The sequence below is a fragment of the Phyllostomus hastatus genome, unplaced genomic scaffold, assembly GCF_019186645.2.
Source record: "Phyllostomus hastatus isolate PE091 unplaced genomic scaffold, TTU_PhHast_1.1 phas_scaffold_216, whole genome shotgun sequence".
Classification (NCBI taxonomy): Eukaryota; Metazoa; Chordata; class Mammalia; order Chiroptera; family Phyllostomidae; genus Phyllostomus; species Phyllostomus hastatus.
In genome coordinates, this window is record NW_025334018.1 from 11,012,993 (window position 1) to 11,036,977 (window position 23,985).

The 23,985-nt window shown below is 51.4% G+C and overlaps 1 protein-coding gene across 1 annotated transcript in view; it reads right to left on the bottom strand.

The window, feature by feature from the left end:
- PTGFRN (prostaglandin F2 receptor inhibitor) overlaps positions 1 to 15,355 on the bottom strand; it is a 75,111-nt gene extending 59,756 nt beyond the window's left edge. Inside the window, exon 1 of the mRNA XM_045816692.1 lies at positions 15,010 to 15,355. Coding sequence (XP_045672648.1) covers positions 15,010 to 15,058 — 49 coding nt within the window. The 5' untranslated portion in view covers positions 15,059 to 15,355. The remainder of the gene's footprint in view (positions 1 to 15,009) is intronic.
- Positions 15,356 to 23,985: the final 8,630 nt, after the last annotated feature.

Here is a 23,985-nt window from a genome sequence, read left to right on the forward strand (position 1 = left end):
TGAGGTTCCGAGAAGTCAGGTGACCCACAAACAACAAAAAGATGCAAAAACACTTCGAGATATTCCGTACTGATGAGTAACCCAGATCACCCAATAAACATGAAATGATTTGAACAACTCTGTGTAGGGATCAGAGACAGAAAAGGCTGAGGCAAGATCCATCCACAAGGATTATTTTAGAGCGTTCTACAACGTTAACAGCTGCTGGAGGCCCAAGCACTGCCCAGCATTCCTCGCTACTCAGCCACTTGCAATCCTCTCCACGTTGGAACTGGCCAACACAGTCTGCCAAATTCTCTGCAAACACCTGGTCCTCTCTTTTAGCCTCTATTTTAAAGAGAATGGGGGGTTTATGGAGGGTTTAAATTTGCAGGAAAGGCACCTGAGATAACCGTTGTTGAAATTCTACACCCCCTACTTTGGTCTCCCCTATTTTACTGTTTCTCATGTCCACTTCCTTTGCATTGCTCATCCCTCCCCCCAACAACCCCTTAAGCCTGCCCTTGACATCCACAGACCCACTGCCAGGGGCCAAGAGTGGGGTGCAGGTCGACGCCCAGCTTCGCTGCTGCAGATCCGTAAGGAGCACAATGTGGTGGTTTGGCTTGAACAGAAAAAGACTTTAACTCCATCAACCTGAGACTGCATTCCTTCACTCAGCAGTTCTTTATTGCACACCTACTGTGTGCAGAACCACATCAGCAGGTAAGTCGATGAGCCAACTCCCAGCCAAGCACCAGAGTCGAGGAGGATGGGACCATGTGGCAGCCTTGCAGAAAAGCTGGGAGGAGAGGAGTCCTCCAACAATGAAAACCTTTCAAAGTGTCAAGTAAATAAAGGGCACGAGGAACTTAGAGCACTCTAGGGAAGACTGAACCAGAAAAAACAGACGAGTTCACCTAGAACATCAGGCTTAGGCTCCTTCAGGTGACATTCAAGGCTCTTCTCAGTCTCAGGATTTTCTCTCCAGTCCCCCCTTTCCCTCTGAGGACCCTATAACTCCACCCCCTACTCCAGCCATAAGAAAGAAAGTTTTCTTTATGCAAGCAAGAGAAGCACACTCGTATAAAACAGGTATGTTTCTTTGCCTAAACTCTTCCCTTGCCTGGAACAAATAATCCACCTGTCTCTGCCAGACAAACACCTACTGATCATCAAGGCTTAATGAGTTCATGCCCTGGCAGGTGGCTCAGTTGGTTGGATCATTATCCCATACACTAAAAGCTTGTGGGGTTAATCCCCAGTCAGGGCACATACTTAGGTTGTGGGTTCAATCCCCAATTGAAGCACTTATGAGAAGTAACCAATCAATGCTTTTCTCTCACATCGATGTTTCTCTCTCTCCCCCTCCCTCTGTCTCTCTAAGATCAATAAATATATCCTTGGGTGAGAATTTTAAAAATAAAAGACTAATGAGCTCACGTGGATCCTCCTTGCAGAAGCCTTTCCCAATCCTCTGTCAGGCTCGGTCTCCAGCCCCAGGTGCGGTTCACCACGTGCCTGCTGAGGGTCAGCTGGGCCTGGCTGCCCCGCCCCCCCGAGCTCGGCTGCCGCCCTCCTGGACTGTGAGCCCGTGAAGGGGCCGATGGCTCCCTGCTCGTCATCACGCTCCCAGCCCAGCGACCTGTCTGGTGGTGTCATGACTGCGTGAGCTTCTGTAGACTGGAACTTTAGAGCCAGAACTGATCTCCGGATCACCATCTCGGTGGGTTATAACAGGAGTAATTAATCTTGTTTATATCAGAAACGGCCCCTCATCAATGATTTCTCAAAAAAAGCTCTTTGTTCAGCTCATCACAGGAAATGAAGAACAAGCACATGACGAGAAAAACATGCATCAGACAGAGACCTGTTCTTGGTACCCAGGGAGTGACGCAAACTCAACACTCCAAGCCCCAGATTCTGCCCCATCAGCTTCATTATCTTCTTATCACTCTTCTTTGGGGCTGGAGCAGCCAATGACCTGGGTGCTTCAGATCCTTCCAAAAGCTTCCCAATCCAGACAGGCCACTAAAGCCTAAAATGGATACACATATGGAGAGGGCATCCGGGTGGTGACACACACAGGCACAGAGGGTTATGCCAGTCGTCCTGCCTCTTCTGCAACAGCCCCTCTGCCTAAACGAGCCCAGAACGTCCTCCCTGTTTTCTAAACTTCCAGCACTTTTCTCTAACAGTCCTTGAAGACTCCTGCAGCGGCACCTCTCCTCCTGTGTATATGTCCCACCTCCGCATCGAGACTGGCATCTATGGCAGTCGAGGGACTGTCCATGGGGGCCCAGAGCTCCGGAATAATGTCTGGCACAGCACAGAACATGAACAGTGGCGTGAAATAGGTAGACAGGAAGAGGAGGCACAGGGGCCCCTGGATGCTGCCACAGTGGCGGGTGCTGCAATGGTGAGGACGAGCAGGCGGGCTGAGGTCTGGACGAACCCAGCCACGAGGCCTTTGAAGCATGCACTGGCACTGAAGGAGTCTGCTTCTCCACCCTGTGGACAACCCAGTGAGGCCCAGCAAGGGAGCAGATGCCAGTCTGGGGTGGGAGGGGCTGAGTCAACTGCACAAAGGGAGGAAGGGGTGGAGGGAGAGCAGAGACAATGAAGAGAAGCCACGAGTCCCGCACAAGCTGCTGAGGAAGAGGGTGAGGAAGAATGGAGACCGTCTCATCCCCCTTTTCATGGCAGACTCCATTTTCGCCTACCTACCCCACAAATCTTGGCCTTGGCAATGAAGTCACAAGCAACTCTTTGAGAAATACTAAGGACAGATGGTAGGCACACATACCAAAGATAGTGAGGACACACCATTGACCTCTGCCCCCTGGATGACTCAAGGTCCACAAACAGACTATATGTGGATTTCATATATGTCATATATTGTATATATTATATATGTACATATGAGATATATATACAGGTGTTTTCTTTCTTTTAACTATTTTATTTATTTTTAGACAGGGAAAGGGAAGGAAAAAGAGACGGAGAGAAACATCAATGTGTGGTTGCCTCTCACACGCCCTCTACTGGGGACCTGGCCGGCAACCCAGGCATGTGCCCTGACTAGGGATCGAAACAGCGACCCGTTGGTTCATAGGCCAGTGCTCAATCCACTGAGCCACACCAGCCAGGGTTATACAGGTGTTTTCTAAAAAATAGATTAGTTCAGTCATTCAAAGACTTGATTCCCTAGGCACAGAGATGAAAATAGATGTGGCCCTGCTTTCTCAGCCCTGAGGGGTGAGAAAGACCAACAGCGGCTGTGCTCTGAAGGCAGGTGGCTCGCTGAGACCCACGACAGAGGAGCCGACACAGGCTGGTCCAGGCTACAGGCAGGAGCACCAGGGTCAAAGCATGTCCCCCGCTCTCCCAGGAAGTGAGGCTGGACTGAGTTCCAAATGGAAATCGTTCCGAGACAACATACAAACAAAAGAGGGGCAACCCAGGCATGGACCATCCGATCGTTTCCATGGCTGTGTGGTGAGGGCTACTCGGGGAAACCTGAAGAGTCATCAGGAGTTGTGTCTGTGCTTGGTTTTCGCAGCTCTTTGCTCTGAGGTTCACATGCCTTCCTCGGGCCCCCACTCTGGGCAGATCAGCGGGCTTGCTGCTTCCCTGCCGCTTCCTTAGGACCCGCTCACACCCCGCTGCACACTGACTCTGTTGCACACGAACCCTGAGGGGCAACTGGGCAGCTTAACACCATGAGGTGTGAGAACAGTCACTCGCCAGCCAGGCACCGCACGAAGCTTTCTGGGACTCATCCCGTTGCTTCAGAGGAAACTTGTTTGTGGGATAAATTGTTATTAAAGTGGGACTCTGATGAATAGACCACATAATTGCAGAAAGCTTGTTTCCATAGAAAACCATCTAAAAGCCCCCTTTCCCCCTCTAAAATTCATCTGTGTCTCTTACCAGGTGATAGTCCTCAGACAAAATGTTCTGATAAACGACCTAAGGGGAATATTAGTAATTGTTTTAGGAGCCATTTTCCTTGTAAGAAACAACCAAAAATAGGATTATGGCCTGACGTATCGCCTTAATTTAGCAGGCGCGCTTCCTGTCAGCCCCGGCAGCCCTCGGCAGCCCTCGGCAGCCCGGCGCGCGTGGGCTCTCAGCTGCTCCGTGGGCCCAGCGGCACCTTCCCGGGCAGCTTTGCTCTCGTGCTCCCTCCCGCCAGCCTCCCCCGGGGGGCGTGACATCCAGGGCCCCTGAGGTCTGACTGCTCCAGCTCAGGTCGGCTAATCCCCACAGGGGACGCCAACCCCCGCACACCGGCCTGCTCCAACCTCTGAAACGGCGCGGGTCACTTGCATACCTGAAATGCTTTTCCTGCTCCCGGCACAAACCACTTCCCAGTCCCACCTGCTCCAGGAAGGCTTTCCGTAGCAACAGCTCCAGGCCTCCGGTGTACCCACGTGACGCTGACAGTCCCATATGCACAACGATCTAAAAATGCATCCGCTCAGATGCTTAAAAAGCACCAGCGATCCACTCTGCTGTTCAGTGTAACTAGTTCAGCTTCCATGTTGGATTCCGTTTCCTAACTCCTCTGTAGTCTCCCACAGTGTCGGGGACATGGCAAATACCCCTCAAATGATGCTCGAGTTCTAAAAAATAAAACCACCAGCCCCGGTGGGTAACTCAGTGGGTTAGAGCATCGTCCTGATGCGCCAAGGTCGCAGGTCCAATCCCCCGTCTGGGCACACACGGGAACCAGCAATGTATGTACCAGCAGAACAACAAATCGATGTTTCTCTCCCTCTCTCTTCCTAAAGATCAATAAATAAATATTTTCAAAAGTAAACAAATAAAAAGAAAAAAAAAGGGCACAAGAAAAAATAGGAGTGTCTTGTACTGCAACCCAGGGTAATAGCTGGGCAAGAGTTGGCGACTTTGAGCAACGTGACTCCGCCCACCACGCGCCTGGCTCCGCGCCCGGCTCCGAGGCCTTCGCTTGAAACTGTCTGTGTGTGGGTTTCTCCAAGATGACGGACTACAATGCCTTCTAATAAATAAAAAAAACCTTGGACGTGCCAGGCTTCAGAAAATGGGAAAATGAATAGCTATGCCAAAGCTGTTTTGTTTTGTTTTGTTTTGTTTTTTAACTCGTCTCTGCAGCACAAGCAAAGCAGCACAATGTTGGACAGACACCAATCCGGCTTGCACTTGGTTCTTGTCCTAGGAATGGAGAGGGGCAGTGCATTTAGGAAGCACCGGCAGCCCCTTCACCTCCAGGATGGCAAGTGACAGCAAGCCACTTCAAACGCAGCCGGGAACTCACTGCTAGAGGGTTCCCAGCTAAGCCCAGAAAGCATCCACAGCCCCAAGACGGGGTCAGCAGAGCGGCCGCCCCTCCAAGTGGCCAGGGTGCAAAGAAGGCTGAGGTCAGAAACACAGGCTCCTGGCAGGACTGCAGTTTCCCGGGTTGGATCCTTTCAGCTGGCATTGCCCCCAACATCATTTTGAAACTTCCCCGCTCAGACTAAGAGAATGAAAATGAAGTCCCCAAACCCTAGGAGCACAGTTCTTAGCCAATCAGGACTACTGATGGGAGATGTCTGAATTTCAGCTCTCCTGCCTTCGGGAGACGTTTGGATGCATCTGAAGCTGTCTGTGCTGTCTCCCTGTAGTCTGGCGAGGGATGGGGGGTGGGAGGGGCGGGTATTAGGAAAGCGAGAGCTTGTGGGGTGTAACGTCTGCCAGGCTCTTCCCCAGACCTGAGGGCCATGTGTGGAAGAAAGCACAAGTCACGTTCCAGAGGGCTCAGCCTTGATTACTCAACCCCAGCTTACAAAAACTTGCCACAAAAATCAGGAATTAGAAACCGTCTGTCTTGTAGAAACATCTTAATGGTTCCATCATTTCTGTGACCTTTCCCAGAATTCTCTCTGACAGTGGCACCCCCATAACCTAGAGAACCTGGGGAAAGGCAGATGCCAGTTTCACAGCACAGGGAATGGGCCGGAAGGAGGAAGCAGTTGCTGACACAGTGACAGAATGACAAACAATTCCCAGAGCCTTGCGAGGCCCCCGCCGCCCCGTTGTGGAGAGGTGCCAGGCAGGTGAGAGATAAGCAGCACAGGCTGCAGACCGGAGGCAGGCTGGGGAAGGTGGGCGGGGAGCCAGGGCTGGACCCAGCAGCCCATATGGCCAACAGCAGGGGTCAGCGTGGACTCAAAGAGTTCCGGAGACGGAAGGGGGGCCTTCGGGATCAGCTAGTTCCAGCCCCTGACGTTACAGAGGCTAAAAGGTATTCCGCAACTTGTCCAAGGTCGCAGAACTAGTGAGTAGAAGCCCCAGGGCCAGAATCCAAGTCTCGTGTTTTCGAAGACAAGGAAACAAATGTTCTCACATTTTGGCTAATTGTATCAATTCCTTTCTGTGTTTTCAAACATATGTTTGACTCTGAATAGCTAGACGAGCAGAGAGGTGGAACAGGGCACGGTGGTTATGAGCCCAGATGCTGGACCCCGCCATCTGGGTTTAAATCCTTCCGCCACTGACTGCATGACCTTGGGCAGGTCCCTTCACCTCTCTGTGACTCAGTCTCCACATCTACCAAAATGGGACAATGGCACCTACCAAAGAAGTAAATGGATGAAAAGTGCAGTGCATGGTGTACCACAAGTGCTAAAGGGAGGAAAGAGTTTCTTAGGATAGAATCCTCACACTGGTTCCCCCTCAGCACACCTGTCCCCAAACTGCAGCTTACCTTAGTCACACTTTTCCCCCAACACTACCTGGGACTGATGCTTCTAAAAAGTCACACCACTGTCTCCTAATCCATCCAGGCCCAACCCAGTTGGATATTCCCTATAAACTGACTGAAACTACATCAGAGGTGAAAACTCTGGGTACACGTTATTTTGGCGACTGCACACCCAGCCTACTGTCCCTCCAATGTCCACTTCCGAGGCCCTGGAAGCAGGTACTTCTTTCAGCACCCACCTCCTCCCCTCCAGGCCCACCCACACCCTTGTGCCTCTGAATCTGCTTTTTCACCCCCATCCTCTGGTCCCTCAAACTTGCTGCCATTTACCAGCCCTTCCAGCCTCACTCATCTGCCCACCCCACGTGGACTCCCTGGCCAGCCGTCCCGGTGGTGGAGCTCCCACCGATTCCTGCACCCTGCATCCTGCATCTTCCCCTCACGGTGCATGGAGAGATCGTGCCGTGTGCCACTGGGCTGCCAAACGGGGTAAACTCAGGAAACCAGGCTGACTGCTTCCACTCCAGACCAACGCTGACCCGTCCTGATGGCTAATGGAGCGCCTGCCACATTCCCACGGAGCCCACCCCACACTCCTCTCGCTGACTCTGACCGTGGCCTCAGCGTTCACCCAGGCCACCAAACAACCTGTGTGTCAAGCACTCTCCCAGACCAGGAGTCCACTGGGGATCAGCTTACAGCGCTGGTTCTGAGTCACCAAATTGGACTGGGCCCCGAGGTTCCCCCAGCTACTGCCACTACTGCTGGTCCCAAACTCACTGTGAGTAACGACGTTCTAGGGATTTACAAACACAGAGTTTAATGTTTGCATTTTTATGGCTATAGAGAGAGAAACATCAATTTGTTGTTCCATTTATTTATGCATTCATTGGTTGCATAAATAAAGGTTGTACCTGCCCTGATCAGGGATTAAACCCGCAACTTTAGCATATCAGCGTGATGCTCTAACCAATTGAGCTACCAGGCCAGGATGCTGTATTATTTTTTAATCTTCATTACAAACCTGCAGGAGCAGTATTAGTCCCACTTTACAGATGAAGGAACCGAGGTACAGAGAGGTTAAGAATCCTGTTCCTCTGAGAGAGGACGGGGCTCAAACAGAGGGCTGATTCCAGAGCCTGAGCCCTGGTCTTCCTCTGCATGAGTGGTTTTCAAGAGCAGAAACAGTTTAGATACACAACATGTAAGGGTTTATTTGTAATACAAACTATCAAAATCTTCTTAGCTGATGAAGATGGGAGAAACATGTGCTATTAAAATGCCACAAAGTCCCTGTGCTAGAAATTCCAATTAACAGCCGAAGGCCTGAAAGCAGCTATCGGGGAGGTTAATTCCACCAGTCGGCGCGGAAGTAGACATCCTTTGGAACACAGGGAAACATTCGATTTGTGCAGAGAATAAAAGGGAACTTATAAACAAAGTCTAACTGGCGTGTCTGGGGATTGTGGGGGCACTCTTAGGGCTGCAAAGGCTGGGAGCCCTGAGACAGCACGTTCTCCCCCCACCTCCCACTTCCCGCCTCTTCAGGGTCGCCAACTCCAAGGCTACCCTTTGTCTTTACCTCTGTGGCTCTTCAGCTGCACTTGACCAATCCACTCATCTCTGCCTGGCTCCTGATGGGGCAGTCCTGGTTCTTTTGCTGTCCTCTGACCTTTCCTTCTGGCAACCCTTCCTTCCATTTCCTGTCCCTCAACAGGCATTCCGAAGAACTTGCCCTTGACCCTTACCTCAATCACCCAGGTGGCTGCACTTTCTGGTAACACCAACCACAGGTCTGGTGAATCCTGCCCCATCCTTAGAGGGCAGATCTAAGTCAGCTCTGTTCACAGCAGAATCCCCAGCTCTCAGAGCAATGCCGGGCCTGGGTCAGCAAGAGCTCTCTCAGTGTTTGCTGAATGAGTAAATGCGCCCCTCTTCACATCCCCACGCTTCTCAATGTGCATCCTCCAACAGCTCATGTCAAGGCCAGGTTGGGGCTAAAGGGCCACGGTTTGCCAGGTAGGGGAGCTAACTGCCATCAAATCACAGCCCACACAGGAAGTGATCCCGTCTGTACGGCTCTGGGGGTACACACAGCTTCTGGCTTAGGGGTGATGCTGACCTGTCGGTTCTGGGGGCTGGGGGCTGAGGGCATGGGTGGCACGACACAAACACAAGCCACCTGAAACCCACGTGGGTCCCTTACCAAGGTGCAAAAGTCGGCAAGTTCTGGACCAGTCCAGCTCTAAATAAAAAAGGAAGGGTCGCTATCAGGATGTTCTTTCTTGGTTTCGTGTCCCTTTTAAGGCCTGAGAGGTAACCCACCTCCCTCCGTTCTGAAATGTGCCCTGAACCCTTAAGCACCATTCTGAGCCAGATGCATCCCAGCCTGAGCGACACTCACCAAAGAGTGTTTCTGCATTCCTCTGAAACACCCCGAGTGATGCAAATGCCTTCACATTCCAGCTGCCTATAAAGGTGCGAGGCAGGACGCAATTAAGGTCCCAGCACATCATGCTTAAACTTGAATCAGGCTGCTTAGTGACTCCATAATCTCGCACAAACACTTAGGGAATATTGGCAAAATCAGCCTTTGAAGAACTCAAATGTGCACACGGCGCCATTATCTCCAGTCTACTGGAACGCGCACCACCGGCCCGGGCAGCCGTCACTACCGGGCCTCGTTCTGTTGCTTCGCGAAGACCACAGCGGGGGGGGAAGTCTTCCAAGATCTAAAGAGCCACCGACTGTGCCAACTGCAGCACTTGGCCTTTTCCAGAAGATAAATTATGAAGAATTTTTGCCAGTTCAAGTTATTTTCCCAAAGCAGACAGTCGAACGGCCTTGCTATCCTGCCTTTAAGAAACCGATGCAATTAAACCGAATGGCTGTGAACAGCCCTGACAGCTCCCTCCCAACTTCATTTGATAAAGTGAGATGCAGTCACACACTGACAGACAAGCACACACCTTATTTAACTGCCAGACGCAGTGCCAAGATGAAAATGCACGTTCGGTCTCCCAGGTTAAAACTCGCTCAGCACCCGTCACTAAAACAAAATAGCCATATAAATGCCGACCAGCCCAACTGCCTGGTAAGGAATGAGCACTGACAATGAGAGTTCCTATTCAGCAGGCTAATAAGAATAATTATAGCCAGGGCAGGCATTAATCAGCTTGGCAGATACAGCACTTCTGTTAACAAGGCTCAAATGAGTGCCAGGGAATCTCTGAAGGCCACAGCACTCCAAAGGCTGTCAGGCTGGGTGAATTCGCGGGGGGCTCCTCCTGCCGGGCTCCCTGCTTCCTCAGGGCTCTCTGGAGGAAGCTGCATTTCGGCCCGTGTTCTCGGAGAAGGTGTGGTGACCTGCCAAGAGGCTGCAGGAATCGTGCTTGAACTGCGTTCACCCCAAACCCTCTTATTTTTAACCACACTTTTGCTTTCAAACCACTTTTGCTTTTTTGACTAAATGAACCTCAAGTAATACACAGCATCAGGTTATAGCGACCACAAGCCAACTTTTCCTTAGTAGCAGAGGCAGTATGGAGTTCTGGGATGACACCGAGCAAGTTCCTGGACTGCTCTGGGCATCAGTTTCCTCGCCTGTAACAGGGAGAAAATAACGGTACCTTCCTCCAAGCCTTGTTGTGAGGATTAAGTAAGATAGGACATGTAAAGCCTGCCACTCGATCTGCACACCCTGTGTAATAGCTGCTATTTTCATTCTGTGCCTTCTAGGTGCAGAGCCCTGTACAGGAGCTCTGAGAAAGGACAAGCCAAATACTCAGCAGACAGACACACATAGGCTAAACCTAAGTGCGGTGCTTGGGCGGTGGGAGGGTGGGCCCTTTGTTTTCCCCCTTATGTCCTTTATAACTGACTCAGAGACTGCTAGCTGCCCTCCAGACCTGCTAGTCTCATCTTCTATGGCAGCTGGCACTCGGCCGCCGGGTTTCTCTGCATTTCTCAGCTTCCCTTGCAGCTAGCGTGGCATGGACCGCATTCCGTGGGATGGAAAGTGTGCAGACATGATGTGTGCCACCTCCGGGCTTGGCCGTGAAGCCTCCATACGTGCTCCTCCGTGCTCCTTCACCCTCTATGGGGCTGGAAAGGTGACATTGACAACCAAAGTGACCTTAGACACACCACGGGCTGAAGACAGCGGAGCTGCCATCGGCCTGGGAGTCAGAACAGCTGTGGGAGGCAGGGGGTCCCACCCACACTTTTCATCCGGAACATCCCCTGGGAGTGTTGGGAAAGACACCCTACTGTCGGAACCCCTGTGCTTTCAGTCTGTTTGTTAGAGCGGTAGGGCCTGCCTAGTAAATGTAATAGTCTTTTCTGGCACAGGAATTTTAAAATATAGATGGAATGCTTTTGTCATTTAAAAACTACTTCAGCCCTGGCTGGTGTGGCTCAGTCCATTGGAGAAGTGTCCCATAAACCAAAAGGACACGGGTTCAATTCCTGGTCAGGGCACATATGAGAGGCAACAGAGAGATGTTTCTCTCTCTCCCTTCCTTCCCCTCTCTCTAAAATCAACTAGCATGTCCTCGGGTCAGGATTAAAAATTTAAAAAGCCACTTCAGTGGATTTGCAAATACCTTTTAAAAGACACATTAAAAATATCTTTTTTAAAAGATTTTATTTATTTACTTTTAGAGAGAGGGGAAGGGAAGGAGAAAGAGAGGGAGAGAAACACCATTGTGTAAGACAAAGCATCAATCGGTTGCCTCCCACACACCCCCTACTGGGGACCTGGCCCACCACCCCAGCATGTGCCCTGACTGGGAGTTGAACCGGCGACCTTTCAGTTCACAGGCCGGCACTCAATCCACTGACCCACAACAGCCAGGGCAAATGAAAAATATCTTAATCTCTCTCCACAATCTCCATACCTTCCACTCTCTCTAATTCATGCTTCATACTAGCAAGGATTTGCCTCCTCAAACAGAATGCCGCATTGTGCGAACTTTCAATGGCTGCCCATTACCCACAGATAAAGGGATATACACATGTGTTCAGAGCCCACTTTCACTGCACACTGACTGCACACCAGGCACCCTATTAGTAACAGTGATACCACAGTGAACAAGACCAGCACAGTCCCTGACATGGGTGCTACAATCAGAGCGGGGATTTCGGCCAGGAACAGACAATGACACAGAGTGACCTAAGGAAGTGTGATGATGGGAAGGGCACAGGCTGCCTGGCAGAGCCCACAAGGCCAACAAACCCGCCCCTCGTGGTCCAGACTCCTCAACACAGCACCGGAAGCCTTCCTCATCCACCCCAAGCCCTCCTTCCCAGCTTGCTCTCCCATCACCCACCCCCCTCCTGCCTCCTGTCACGCGGGCCTTTCATGCCCCTTCTGAAGGAGCCACTCATCCACACTTGATGCCTTTCCCCAGAGCCTGGAATGCCCCTCCATCCCTTCTTTCACAATTCTTATTGTCCTCAAGGCTCAGCCCAAATTCTACCTCTGTAGCAACATCAACCCCCATCCCGGGTCAAAATGAATCATGCTCTTCCTTGCTTCCTGCCAGCACTCAGTTTCTCTGTAGGTCTTCCATTCCGCCCTGCAGTTAGTTAGCCGTCTTACTCCCTGTGCGCCCACCTCCACCAGCCACTCCGTGAGGCATCTGTCTGGACGCTCTCACCGAGTCTGCTGGACACTTGAGAAGTGCTGTACTGTACTGACCGGGTAAGCGAGGTAAGTCAGACTCAGGCACTGGGAGCACACACTCGCTCTGTGAGTGAGGCTGAGTGGACTCCGATGCGATGGTGACAGTTAGACTCAGTTAGGGAAGCTTCCCGGAGGCAGTCAGTTTTGGGGAAAAGGAAAAACATGGGCAAGAGCAGAGAAGCAGGAGGGGCATTCCAAGGCCAAGCGAAATAATAATGCCAGAAAGTTCACAGATATTCTAGGCAGAGGAGAGCAAACAGGTTATTTAGAACGAAGTGTCTAAATCCAAGGGAAGACCGGAGGGGAGGGAACACACGGGGCGCGTGTCCTTGTAAGAAAATCATAAAGAACCAACATGCGAAGAATGCCCCTCCCCAAAACTCACCCTTGTAGGAAAATAATAAACTTAGAACGGGAGCTGAAGGAAACGTCGACCAAGCCAACCGCGTGAAGAAGTGTCAGAACCTGGGCCAGACGACTAGCTAGAGGAACAGGAAGAACAGCAAGAAGCTGGAGTCTGCACTGTAGAAGGAGCCACAGAATTGAGGGACAGTGTGGACCCGGAGGTCAAAGACAGTGACAGCGAGATTATGCCCAAGTTGCAATACAAGAGGGAAGATGAGCTTGCTTATCAGCATATTACGTTTCGGGAATCAGGACAGTGCCAGAGTGTTACGGGGAGGGCATCCCAGAGGTCAGATTAAAGCCACACCGAGTGAGAGACAGAGTTACCCATGGTTCAAGTTCAAGAAACCGTTAGGAGGAGAGGCACTGGCTGATGACACCACAGACATTCCCTGTGTGTAGTTAACGTGAGATGCCCAGTCAGGGCCGGCAGGGTTCACTGGTACACGAGTGAGACTTCCCTTCCCTTCCTTTCCCCACTTCTGTTCTTGCTTTTACCGGCCTCTCTTCCGCCCCTTTCCTCTCCCTGTTTCTCCCTCGTCAGAGTTGCTCAAGGACATTTGTTTTTCAGACTTGCACCTGCTCCCAACACCTGAACTGGTCCGCAGGTTGCAACCTGCACAACTCTAGGGGGCGTCGTTCTGACATGGACTGTAAAGTGAACAGCTACTCTGGAGTTGCGCAGTGCACAGATCTACACAAACACTAGATCTACACAGCCGCCAGCAGTTGGGGACGCACATCGATCTTACACGGGTCCCAGAGGAAAGGGAAAGAATAAAGGCGCCAGGACCCCAGGACACAGAAGAAACGCCACAGAACTAAGTGAAAGATCTGGAAGCTTCCTGCACGTGGTTGCAGCTGAAGCAATGTGGCCGGATAAGCTCTCCTGGGGAGTGAGTTCCAAAAAAACCCCCTGGGGGATGAAGGAAGAAAACAGTAGCAGCTAGAAAGGCTGGCCCCTCAGCAGGAGTTGGGGGGGGAGGGGGCGGGGCCGAGTGAGCCCGGGTGCCAGCAGGGCGGGAGTGGCTGTGGAGGCCTCCACTGGGACCCTCTGACCGTAAGTGCAAAGCAGTCATTTACCCCGTGTGCAGCTGGGGCCTGGCTGGGACAGACACCACACACCACGCGCTCCACAGAAGACTCTGATGTGTCTTCCCAAGGGGCTTGGAAGGAAACCCATGGTGGGGTCCGAGGATTCATTCTGTTCTGGTTGCCAGAGACCAAAAGGGTCCAAGAATCCCACAGCGTTTAAGGGTCAGCCCCGGGCACCATGGCAGGCACTTAATAAACAGATGTATTCCTGTGGTTATATTACCACTTAATATAACCATATGTATATGTGAAGATGGTGCCTGTGTGTGTGGAATAAAAGGAACACGGAGAAGAAAAAACCCACCAAAGATTCCTTCGGTTGGGGGAGGGTGCTGGGCCAAATTATCCCGATGCACCAGGGCCTGGGGAGGGGGGAAGGCAGGGACCCACTGAAGGAAGGGAAAGTAACAGGTAGGAAAAGTTGGAGGAGCCAAGGCTCCTAGGTCTTTGTGTAAATATGGAGGGAGGCACCTTCAAGAAGAAATACAGCATAAGCCAGAGGCAGCAGCTCTAGCCACAGCGAACAGGACAGAGGACTCGCACACCGATTCGTGCTGTCGCGCTCTGGGCCGCCCCAGACCTTCATGGAAGGAAGTTGGTGCATTCTCCCGCTTCCCTAGAAAGGCGACTTAGCCCGGGGTGTGTGTGAGGAGCGAGTCAGCCGGCCTCAGCCAGGGCTGGGCAGATCAAAGGCACCTATTACCGCCGCCAAGCTGAGGACACTGGCCAGGGACCGCTGGCACCTTCCGAGCCAGGAGTTCAAGGTGAGCTGAGCTCCCGGAGGCCAACAGGTAGGGAGGGCCGGGGGCGACCGGTCCTGAGCCACTCCCCTCACACGTGTGGGGGGCGAGGCTCGGCCTAGTGGAGCGAGGATCGACGCCCCGTGTGCAGCCGGGCCGGTTCGCGCCTGGCTCCCGGTGGCCCCCGACCGCTCTCTGCCGGGGTGCGCAGCCCGCCTACCCCGCCCGATCTCCCAGGAGCGGCCCCGGCCCCCTCGGAGCCCCAGGCCGCGCGCCACAGCCGCGCCCCGCCGAGCGCCCCCCGCGCCCCGCCGAGCGCCCCCGGGCCCCGCCGGTCCTCCCGTGCCCCGCCGCCGAGCCCTGCGCACACTCACCCAGCGACAGCAGCGCCAGCAGCAGCGGCTTGGGCGCCAGGCACCCCATGCTCGCTGGGCGGGAGCGACTCTCCGCCTCCTCCTCCTTCCCCGCCGCCTCTCCTCCTCGCCGCCTCCTCCTCCTCCTCCAGCTCCGGCTGCTCGGGCTGCTCCGGAGTCAGCGCTCCTCCGCCTGGGCCTCGCGCCTGCTCCGCTCTCCCCGCCAGCCGAGCGATCCCGGCGCCGGGCGTACGTGGGCCCCTCACTCCCGCCCCCCGCCTACCTCCTTCCCGCCCTCCTCCGGCCCTCCGGGCACCGGGAGCGGGGCGCCAGAGCCGCCCCGCCGTGCTGAGCGTGCAGCCCCAGCCGCTTCCCGAAAGCAAAAGGGAAGATCCGCAGCGCCTGCCTGCCCGCCCGCGCCTCCCATCGGGCGTTTTGCCAGCAACAAACACAAACTTTCCCAAGCCCCTCCCCGCTCCAGGTAACGGAGGGAGCCCGGGCCGCCCCGCTTAAAGGGGAGGAGACGGCGGAGCCCACCCGGCACTCCTCTCCGGCCCCTGCCCCACGACAAACTTTCCTCCGACCTTTAAAAGTTGGCCGTGGGAAGACTGGTCTGGAAATCCCATCACTTGAGCTCCTTTCCGGGACACCCTGCGTTCCACCACGGTGGAGTCACCCACGCCCGTCCACTGTTCCTTCGGCAAAGGGCCAGCACAGTCACCCTCTGGTCCCAGGGTGAGCTCCCCACTGATGAGCAGATAGACCCTTGTTAAAAACTATTCAGATAGGACGGAGGTGGAAGGACTTTCAAAGCCGTGGATTCCGACCTCTGCAGGGTTCCGTGGGCTTACACGTTCAGGTGACTTGCCCCAGGGCTGGCAGCGAAGTTGACAAGGCCAGGCCCCAGGTATCACAGGCTGTACTGACTGCCCTGCCTCTGGGTGGGCCTCGCCTTCCCTGGCCCGCCCTCTTCCCTCTCTGGGGTGCCTTGGCACTAAGTAGAATACTTGACACAAACACACTCATCGAAAAACTAAAACAAAGAAAGACAACATCCAAGTGTATTCATAGCTGCAGTACGTCATAGGGAATGCCCTCCTGAGACTACATTTGGTGCTTTGAGTAGACACGACTGGTAGCCAGTCAAGATTCTTTCTTCCCCCACAATAGGGCTTTCTGCTGTTGATTTGAATACAAAAGGCTCAGTGGTGGGGGGGATTAGTGTCCATTGTTTAAAACTTCACAAGGGTGATTCAAAGACACAGGGGGCAGCCCTGGCGCCCCACCCTTCCACACCACAGCCTCTGGTTAATGCACACAAAGCAAAGCATGGACTTCAGTGGGGGGGGACTGCCCAGGTGGGGGGGAGAGCTCTGCCTTCCCTCGGACGCACCGTTTCTCCCACGAACGTGTGGTCAGCCAGGTGTGTGCGACGCGTGTATGAGAGAGATCCTTAGAAAGTCAGCGCTGGTGGCAAAACAATGGGGCTGTACTTCGTGCCACTGGACTGGACACGTAAACTGGTTAAAATGGTAAATTCTGTGTTATCTATATCCCAACATAATACAAATTTTTAATTCATTCCTGACACCAAGCCTTTCTTCGTGCTGTGCGCTCACCCTGCCATTCTTTGCCACTTCCCGCCCCACAGAATCCTCTAGAATCTCTTTGGGCAGTTTAATTCAATCAACCCTAAATTTATGCCTCATGTTCGTCCTTGGGAGATGCTGGAGCTGCAAAGAAGAGTAAGGCTGGGCCCCTCAGATCTTTTCTTAACGACCCATAGCACTGAATGTCTGAGCCACACACTTCGGTGCTTAATCACATTTCTCTCAGGACATGCTGTGAAGTGAGTGTTTGTGTCCCTCCCCAAATTCGTATACTGAAGCCTGAATCTCCAGTGGTGTTTGGAGATGGGACCTGGGCGTGCGGCGGGTCTGGCCATGATTCTGTCCTGAGGATGGAGCCCTCAGGACTGGTATTAGTTCCATTGTAAAGAGAGACAGAGAGAGATGATCTCTCCTTTGCCCTGTAAGGACACAGCAAGGCAGAGGGCCCTCACCAGGAACAGGATCTGCCGGCACCTTGATCTTGGACTTCCCAGCCTCCAGAGCTGTGAGAACTAAGTGTCTGTCGCCTGAGCCGCTCGGTCTCCGGTGTTTGTTCCAGCGGCCTGAGCTCACAGAGGTGGCACAGCTCACACACCGCTCCCGTCTCCGCCTAATCAGGGGAGGGCTGAAGGGACGGTCACACGCCCGTGTTCTGTCCCCCATGTCACTGTGGAGCTGGTGTTTGCTAAAAACTCTTCCGTTTAACAACCAACTGTGAGTCTGCGAGTGTGCCTGGCACATGGTAGGTCTCCAGTCAACCTTTATAGAGTGAATGAATGGCAGACACTGGGCTAGACCCTGGGAATAGAGACAAATACGACAGTTTCTGCCCTTGAGTTGCTTACAGCCTGGACTTCATGACTGTGCTAGGTGTGACAGCATGTGCAAGTTGTGACACAAGGGAGTGGCCAGTGCTGGGAAAGGATGTGAACAGGGAAGGACTGTAAGATGAATCTCAGAGGATCAGGAGGTCTTCCGCTGTGAGGTGGAGCTGTGAGCTGATAATAGATGTCGTACATGCAGTATGAGAGCGATTCTCCCCTCCCCTTCCCACCCCTGGATATTGTTAAACTGATGGTGCATCTTATAATCGTGGAAATGCCGGTTGCTAACAGTCGAGATAGAAAGAGTAAATGAGGCAGTTGAGGCAGGGTAAGTAGAATGAGGCCTGAAGTGGGTAGCCCGCTGGTGGTGGGCACTCACCTGTGTCACGAGAGTCGGCCCAAGACAGCTGTTTTTGTAGCAGAGAATGAGCATAAATTAATAATTGCAGACAGTGGATCATAACTCCACACCCTGTGGACAGCCCCAACTACCAAAGGATGAAGTGCATTTCCAGCTAGAGAAACAGCACCCGCAGCAGCCCAGCACAATGTGTCGGTTCATGGCTCTGTAATCCGATGATGCTTTTATTATGAAAGATATTTATAAGCTAGAGTGAGTAACCTCCTTTACAGGTAAGGCTTTTGTCCCCATCAGTTGTCCTTGCCTTGCCTAGTGGATGGGCTTGCCTAGGGCAGGAAGACTCATTCGCCAGCAATTCCTGCCCACGCCCGTCCCTGAGGAGGCCAGACAGGCCAGGGGCTTCCTCTGCCACCTCACTGTGACTCTCAGGTCTGGCCACAGCAGCCAGCCGTCACTGTCTCTCTCAGGCATGTGTGTCTGTAGGCACTGCCACTGAAAAGCGTACCAGGGTCCCCACCTTCACACTCCTAACAGGTCTCCCTGCTGAGATCAGTGAAACCACCTTATTATTTAAAGTAGAGAATGGAAATGTAAAAGGCCCCACTGAATGAATGGCTGCAGGGACTCACCCAGATTCAGAGTCCTCACCACTCCCCCCCGCCCCCCCTCCCCCGCCACCCACAGTCTCCAGACAACCCTGACTGACCCTGCTTCAGCGAGTGGCAGGGAAGGGGGGCGGTGTTTCCTGGCAATACTTCATTCCACCACTTATTTTCATTAAAATAGTTCTCCTTCTGTTTCCAGGTGTACGTTTCCCCTACTGAAGTTAAGCAAGGGAATTACTTATCAGAAGTTTAAGATGTAATCATAGAATTGGAGCACGGAATTAAGAGTTAAAAAGGGAGGGGTGGGGAGAGGAAGCCTTCGTTTCCTGATGAGTGAGAGCCATTCAATGCTGCTGAGGCCTTGGGGGAAGTTGTGGAATGCTCAGCTGGCAGCAAGGGGTCTCATCTGTTTGGAATGGGTTAAGCTTGGGCTGTGCTCTGTGACCTCTGGCCTTAAAAGGCTGAAATGAGAGAATAGTGGAGAAAGTGACTGTAGATGACTACCACTGTGCCCACTTCCACCTTAGCCAGGCCAGACGTGTCCCTGAGCATCCACCCCCAGAGATTACTCCTGCAGGGACGGTGGCGTGGGAGAGTGTGAAGAGGAGCTAAGACATTGGAATGGGACAGTAAAAGCTCTCTACAAAAGTGAGGTGTTACTGTGTTAACAGTGTACAGGCTTACATTCTCGCTTTATGTAGCAGAAGAGCTGGAATGCTGCAAAGGAATCCAAAGCACCGATGCCAGAGGAGAGAAGGAAATTCAAAGGGAGGTAAGTAGATAGGAGAGGCACAGGCCATTGTGTGCATAATATTTTGCAAATATGCTATCCACTGGGCTGAAAATAACCTCCTACAATGAATAGAGACTGCAGAGTTGATTATGAAAAGAAGTGTTGCCACAGCAAGTTAGAAACAGCCCGAGGGACTTTGAGATGTTGGAAGAGATTCTTTACTAAGACCAGAGCTGCTAACCTTGGTGGTACCCAAAGGTGCCCAACCCGGCTGACCTTGTGCCTTGACACTGAGCTGGGGAGGGGGGCTTTATGGCTTCTGTGAAGGCATTTTATCCTAGTCTTCAGACAGAAGCAGGGGTGGGGATGGGGAAGGTGTGGGCAATGTCCTTCATTCCCCTTGTAGCCTTTTTCACCCACTTAAGCTCTACTTCTGGGCTCAACTGAAATATTGTCTTAAGTTCTAGGCACTGCATTTAAAAACATGTGTGTCATGGCCAGGTGTTCAGTTGGTGGGAGTGTCATCCTTTACACCAAAAGTTTGTGGGTTCAATTCCTGGTTGGGGTACATGTGATATTTCTCTCAAAAAAAAAAAAACCAAAAAGACTTTAAGCCAAGATGGAAGCATAGGTAGACACACTGTGCCTCCTCGCACAACCAAAAGAAGGACAACAACAAACTTAAAAATAAAACAACCAGAACTGACATAAAATCGAACTGTATGGAAGTCTGACAACCAAGGAGTTAAAGAAGAATCATTTATCCAGACCGGTAGGAGGGGCAGAGATGGGCAGCCAGGCGGAGAGGACTCACGGCAAGGCAGCGGCAAGGCAGTGACTGGCGGACTCAGTGAGGCAGCGGCAGGTGGACCCAGTGGTCCCACATTCGCGTGCAGATAAACCAGGAGGAACAATTGGGAAGCAGGACAGACCACACAACCCAGGGCTCCAGCACAGGGAATAAAGCCCCAAACCTCTGACTGAAAACACCTGTGGGGGTTGAGGCAGCAGGAGAAACTCCCAGCCTCACAGGAGAGTTCGTTGGAGAGACCCACAGGAATGTATGCAAGCCCACCCACCTGGGAATCAGCACCAGAAGGGCCCAATTTGATTGTGAGTGGCAGGGGAAGTGACTGAAAACCGGCAGACAGCAGGGCAGGTGACATTGTTCCCTCTCAGACCCATTCCCCACATACAGCATCACAACGCAGTGACGTGGTTGCCCCGCCCTGGTGAATAGCTAAGGCTCCACCCCTCACTACAGAACAGGCGCACCAAGACAAAAAAAAAAATGGCCCAAATGAACGAACAATCAAAGCTCCAGAAAAAATACAACAAAGTGACTAAGAGATAGCCAACCTATCTGATACACAGTTCAAAACACCAGTAATCAGGATGCTCCCAGAATTGGTTGAATATAGCCTCAAATTAGAGGGGAAAATGAAGGCTATGCTAAGTGAAATAAAGGAAAATGTACAAGGAAACAACAGTGATGGAAAGGAAACCAGAATTCAAATCAACGATATGGAGCAGAAGAAAGAAAAAGATTCAACCACAACTGAATGAAGAAACAAGAATTCAAAAAAAATGAGGAGAGGCTTAGGAACCTCCAGGACATCTTTAAACATTCCAACATCCGAATCACAGGGGTGCTAGAAGAAGGAGAGGAAGCAAGAAATTGAAAACTTATTTGAACAAGTAATGAAGAACTTCCCCAACCTGGCAAAGGAAAAAGACTTTCAGGAAGCCGAGGAAGCTCAGAGAGTCCCAAAGAAGTTGGATCCAAGGAGGAACACACCAAGCACATCATAATTACATTAGCCAAGAGTAAAGAGAAGGAGAGAATCCTAGAAACAGCAAGAGAAAAGGAGACAGTTACCTACAAAGGAGTTCCCATAAGCCTGTCAGCTGATTTCTCAAAAGAAATATTGCAGGCAAGAAGGGGATGGAAAGAAGTATTCCAAGTCATGAAAGGCAAGGACCTATATCCAAGAATACTCTATCCAGCAAAGCTTTCATTTAGAATGGAAGGGCAGATACAGTGCTTCTCAGATAAGGTCAAGTTGAAGGAGTTTATCATCACCAACCCCTTATTATGTGAAATGTTAAAGGGACTTATCTAAGAAAAAGAAGATAAAAAATATGAACAGTAAAATGACAGGAAACTCACAGTTATTAACAACCACACCTAAAACAAAAGCAAACTAAGCAAACAACTAGAACAGGAACAGAACCACAGAAATGGAGATCACATGGAGGGTTATCCTTGGGGGAGTGGGAGGGAAAGAGAGGGGGAAAAGGTACAGAGAATAAGTAGCATAAATGGTAGGTAGAAGATAGACAGAGGGAAGTTAAGAATGGTATAGGAAATGTAGAATCCAAAGAACTTATGTGTATGACCCATGGACATGAACTAAGGTGGGGTAATGTGGGTAGGAAGTGGTTTGCAGGGTGGAGGGGAATAAAGGGGGGAAATGGGATAACTGTAATAGCATAATCAATAAAATATATGTATATTTTTTAAAAAGCAAACTAAAATGCATCCAAGGGAGAGTTGCTAGAAATACAAGATGCCCAGTCAAATTTGAATTTCAGATAAGCAAGGTATCCTTTGTTAGCATAAGTATGTCCCAAATATTACATGGAGCATACTTCTACTAAAAAAGGATTCTTTGTTGATTTGAAACTCAAATTCAGCTAAGGCATCCCATGTTTTTCCTCGCTAAATCTATCTGATTATTCAGGGAGGAGTTAACCTTACGTGGAAATAGGTTCTTCTGATGACTCAGAGAAGATAACAGGGGCCTCTGAGCGGTGGTCTTCAGGATGGACTTGCTTCAGGTGTTGTTTTGTGTTGCTGGGTAAAAATTGCCAGGAGACAGATTCGGCCTAGTTTGTCCTGAGCGGAGTTCACTCAATGATAGTGGCGTCCTCTGGCCTCTGAAGAGCATTCAGCCAGAGATTAAATGCCTGCACAGCGGGACGAACGGAGGGGAATCCTTGCATTGGGTGGGCCCTAGGCTAGCTGACCTGTAGACAGTTCTTCCCAGCCTCAAGACTGTGCGATTTATCTAAGTCCAGCAACTCTTTTCTAGTCTCTCTTCTGAAGTTAAATCTTTGTTTCTTCGGCTCCTCCCTCCTATTGCATTTGCACCCCTTGGGCTGGGCTGGATGTGTGTCTCACAGTGTTAGAGAACAGAGCGAGCTCGCATGACTCCAGCTTTCCTTTGAAAAACTAGGATTACTCCTGCTACCTACATACTCTCTACTGGAGAAGACTCAGATTCATTATTCTAAAACAAGCCATCATTTTTGGTGGACATCACTCCTTTTTTATCCACTTTGTGGCTCATATCCCCATTAGCAAATCATAGAACACAGGGGATACATTGTGGAATTGGTCAATCCTGGGAGGTGCTTGGGGAGTGGCATTTTGCCAGTCAGCCCCGTCATGGGTACAGTAGTGCCCCCTATCCAGGGTTCCACATCTCAAGGTCTCAGTTACCCATGATCGACCACAGTCTGAAAATATCAACTGAAAATTCCAGAAATAAACAAGTCATAAATTTGAAATCGGGCGCGGTTCTGAGTGGCACGATGAAATCTCGTGATGTCCGCCCCGTCCTGCGAGATGTGAATTGTCTTCACTCTGCAGACGCTCCCACGCATTTGTTACTTAATAGCCACGTCGGTCATCAGACTTGCCAAACTGGTGCTTGTGTTCACGTAACCTTTTATAGTAGCCTAGCGCTACCTCACAGCCCCTCGTCATTGCTTCGTTGGATCTCATCGCCTCAACGTGGTAGCATCTCACAGCAGCCCCAGAGGGGTGAGTACCGTACAGTAAGACATTTTGGGAGAGAGACCACATTCACACAACTTTTATTTCCATACGTTGTTATGATTGTTCCATTTTATTAGTTTTTGCTGTGTATTTCTGCACCTAACTTATAAATTAAGCTTTATCATTGTGTGTGTATACAGGAAAAAAAACACTGTATGCATAGAGTTTGGTACTACACGCGGTTTCAGTCTTCCACTGGGCGTCTCGGGCCGTCTTCCCTGCGGATAGCGGGGACTACTGTGCTTTACTGGGTGGCTTTCCTCCCTCATGGAGAAAGCAGGTCTGTGTCCCCTGCTTTAATGCTTTTTTTTTCCCTGAAATTGTTGTGTCCACGCTTTATGGCTTAAAACTTGAGGGGGCTAGATCACCCTCTCATTGCTCTGAGTTAGGGAGAGTGCGAAGTTACTTTCTGCGAGAGTCTTGGGCTCCCTGCCACCAACGCCCTGCAGTTCCACTTCTGAGCCACTGCGATCTGTCCAGCCGTGGCCCCTGCACAGTCACAGGAGGATGTCAGCCCTGCCCCAGGTGGGCCGGTTGACGTACAGAGCAGGTGGTTTTGTGCTTAATCAGCCACCGGGAACAGACACCATTCAGGTGATGACTTCAAAGTTATTGCTTCTCAATATTCTTAAAAGCTCAGCTAAGAGCTGAGAATGTGGAATGAGCTTCCACATTCATGGAAGATGGTCTGAGGTAAATGCAGTCTGTACCTTCTCCTGGATGCCCTAAGATCTACCCCAGAATTATGAATTAAGTAGGCTATCAGTAAGCTTGGTATCTGGCTATATCATGTCGGCACCCCCATATAGTTGCTTTTACAAAATTGCGTTTTGCTGTGATGCCATCAGTCTGCACTGAGGGATGTCTGGAGAAGCAGCTCCACGCACTTTGTCACGGTGTTTCCCGGGAGGACAGGTTTACAGCCTCGTTACGTCAGGCAGCAGCCTCCCTACTCAGGACCCACGGAGAAGTTTCACTCTGGTCTCAGTACTACAGATAGTTGCCCTTTTCCTCAGCGAC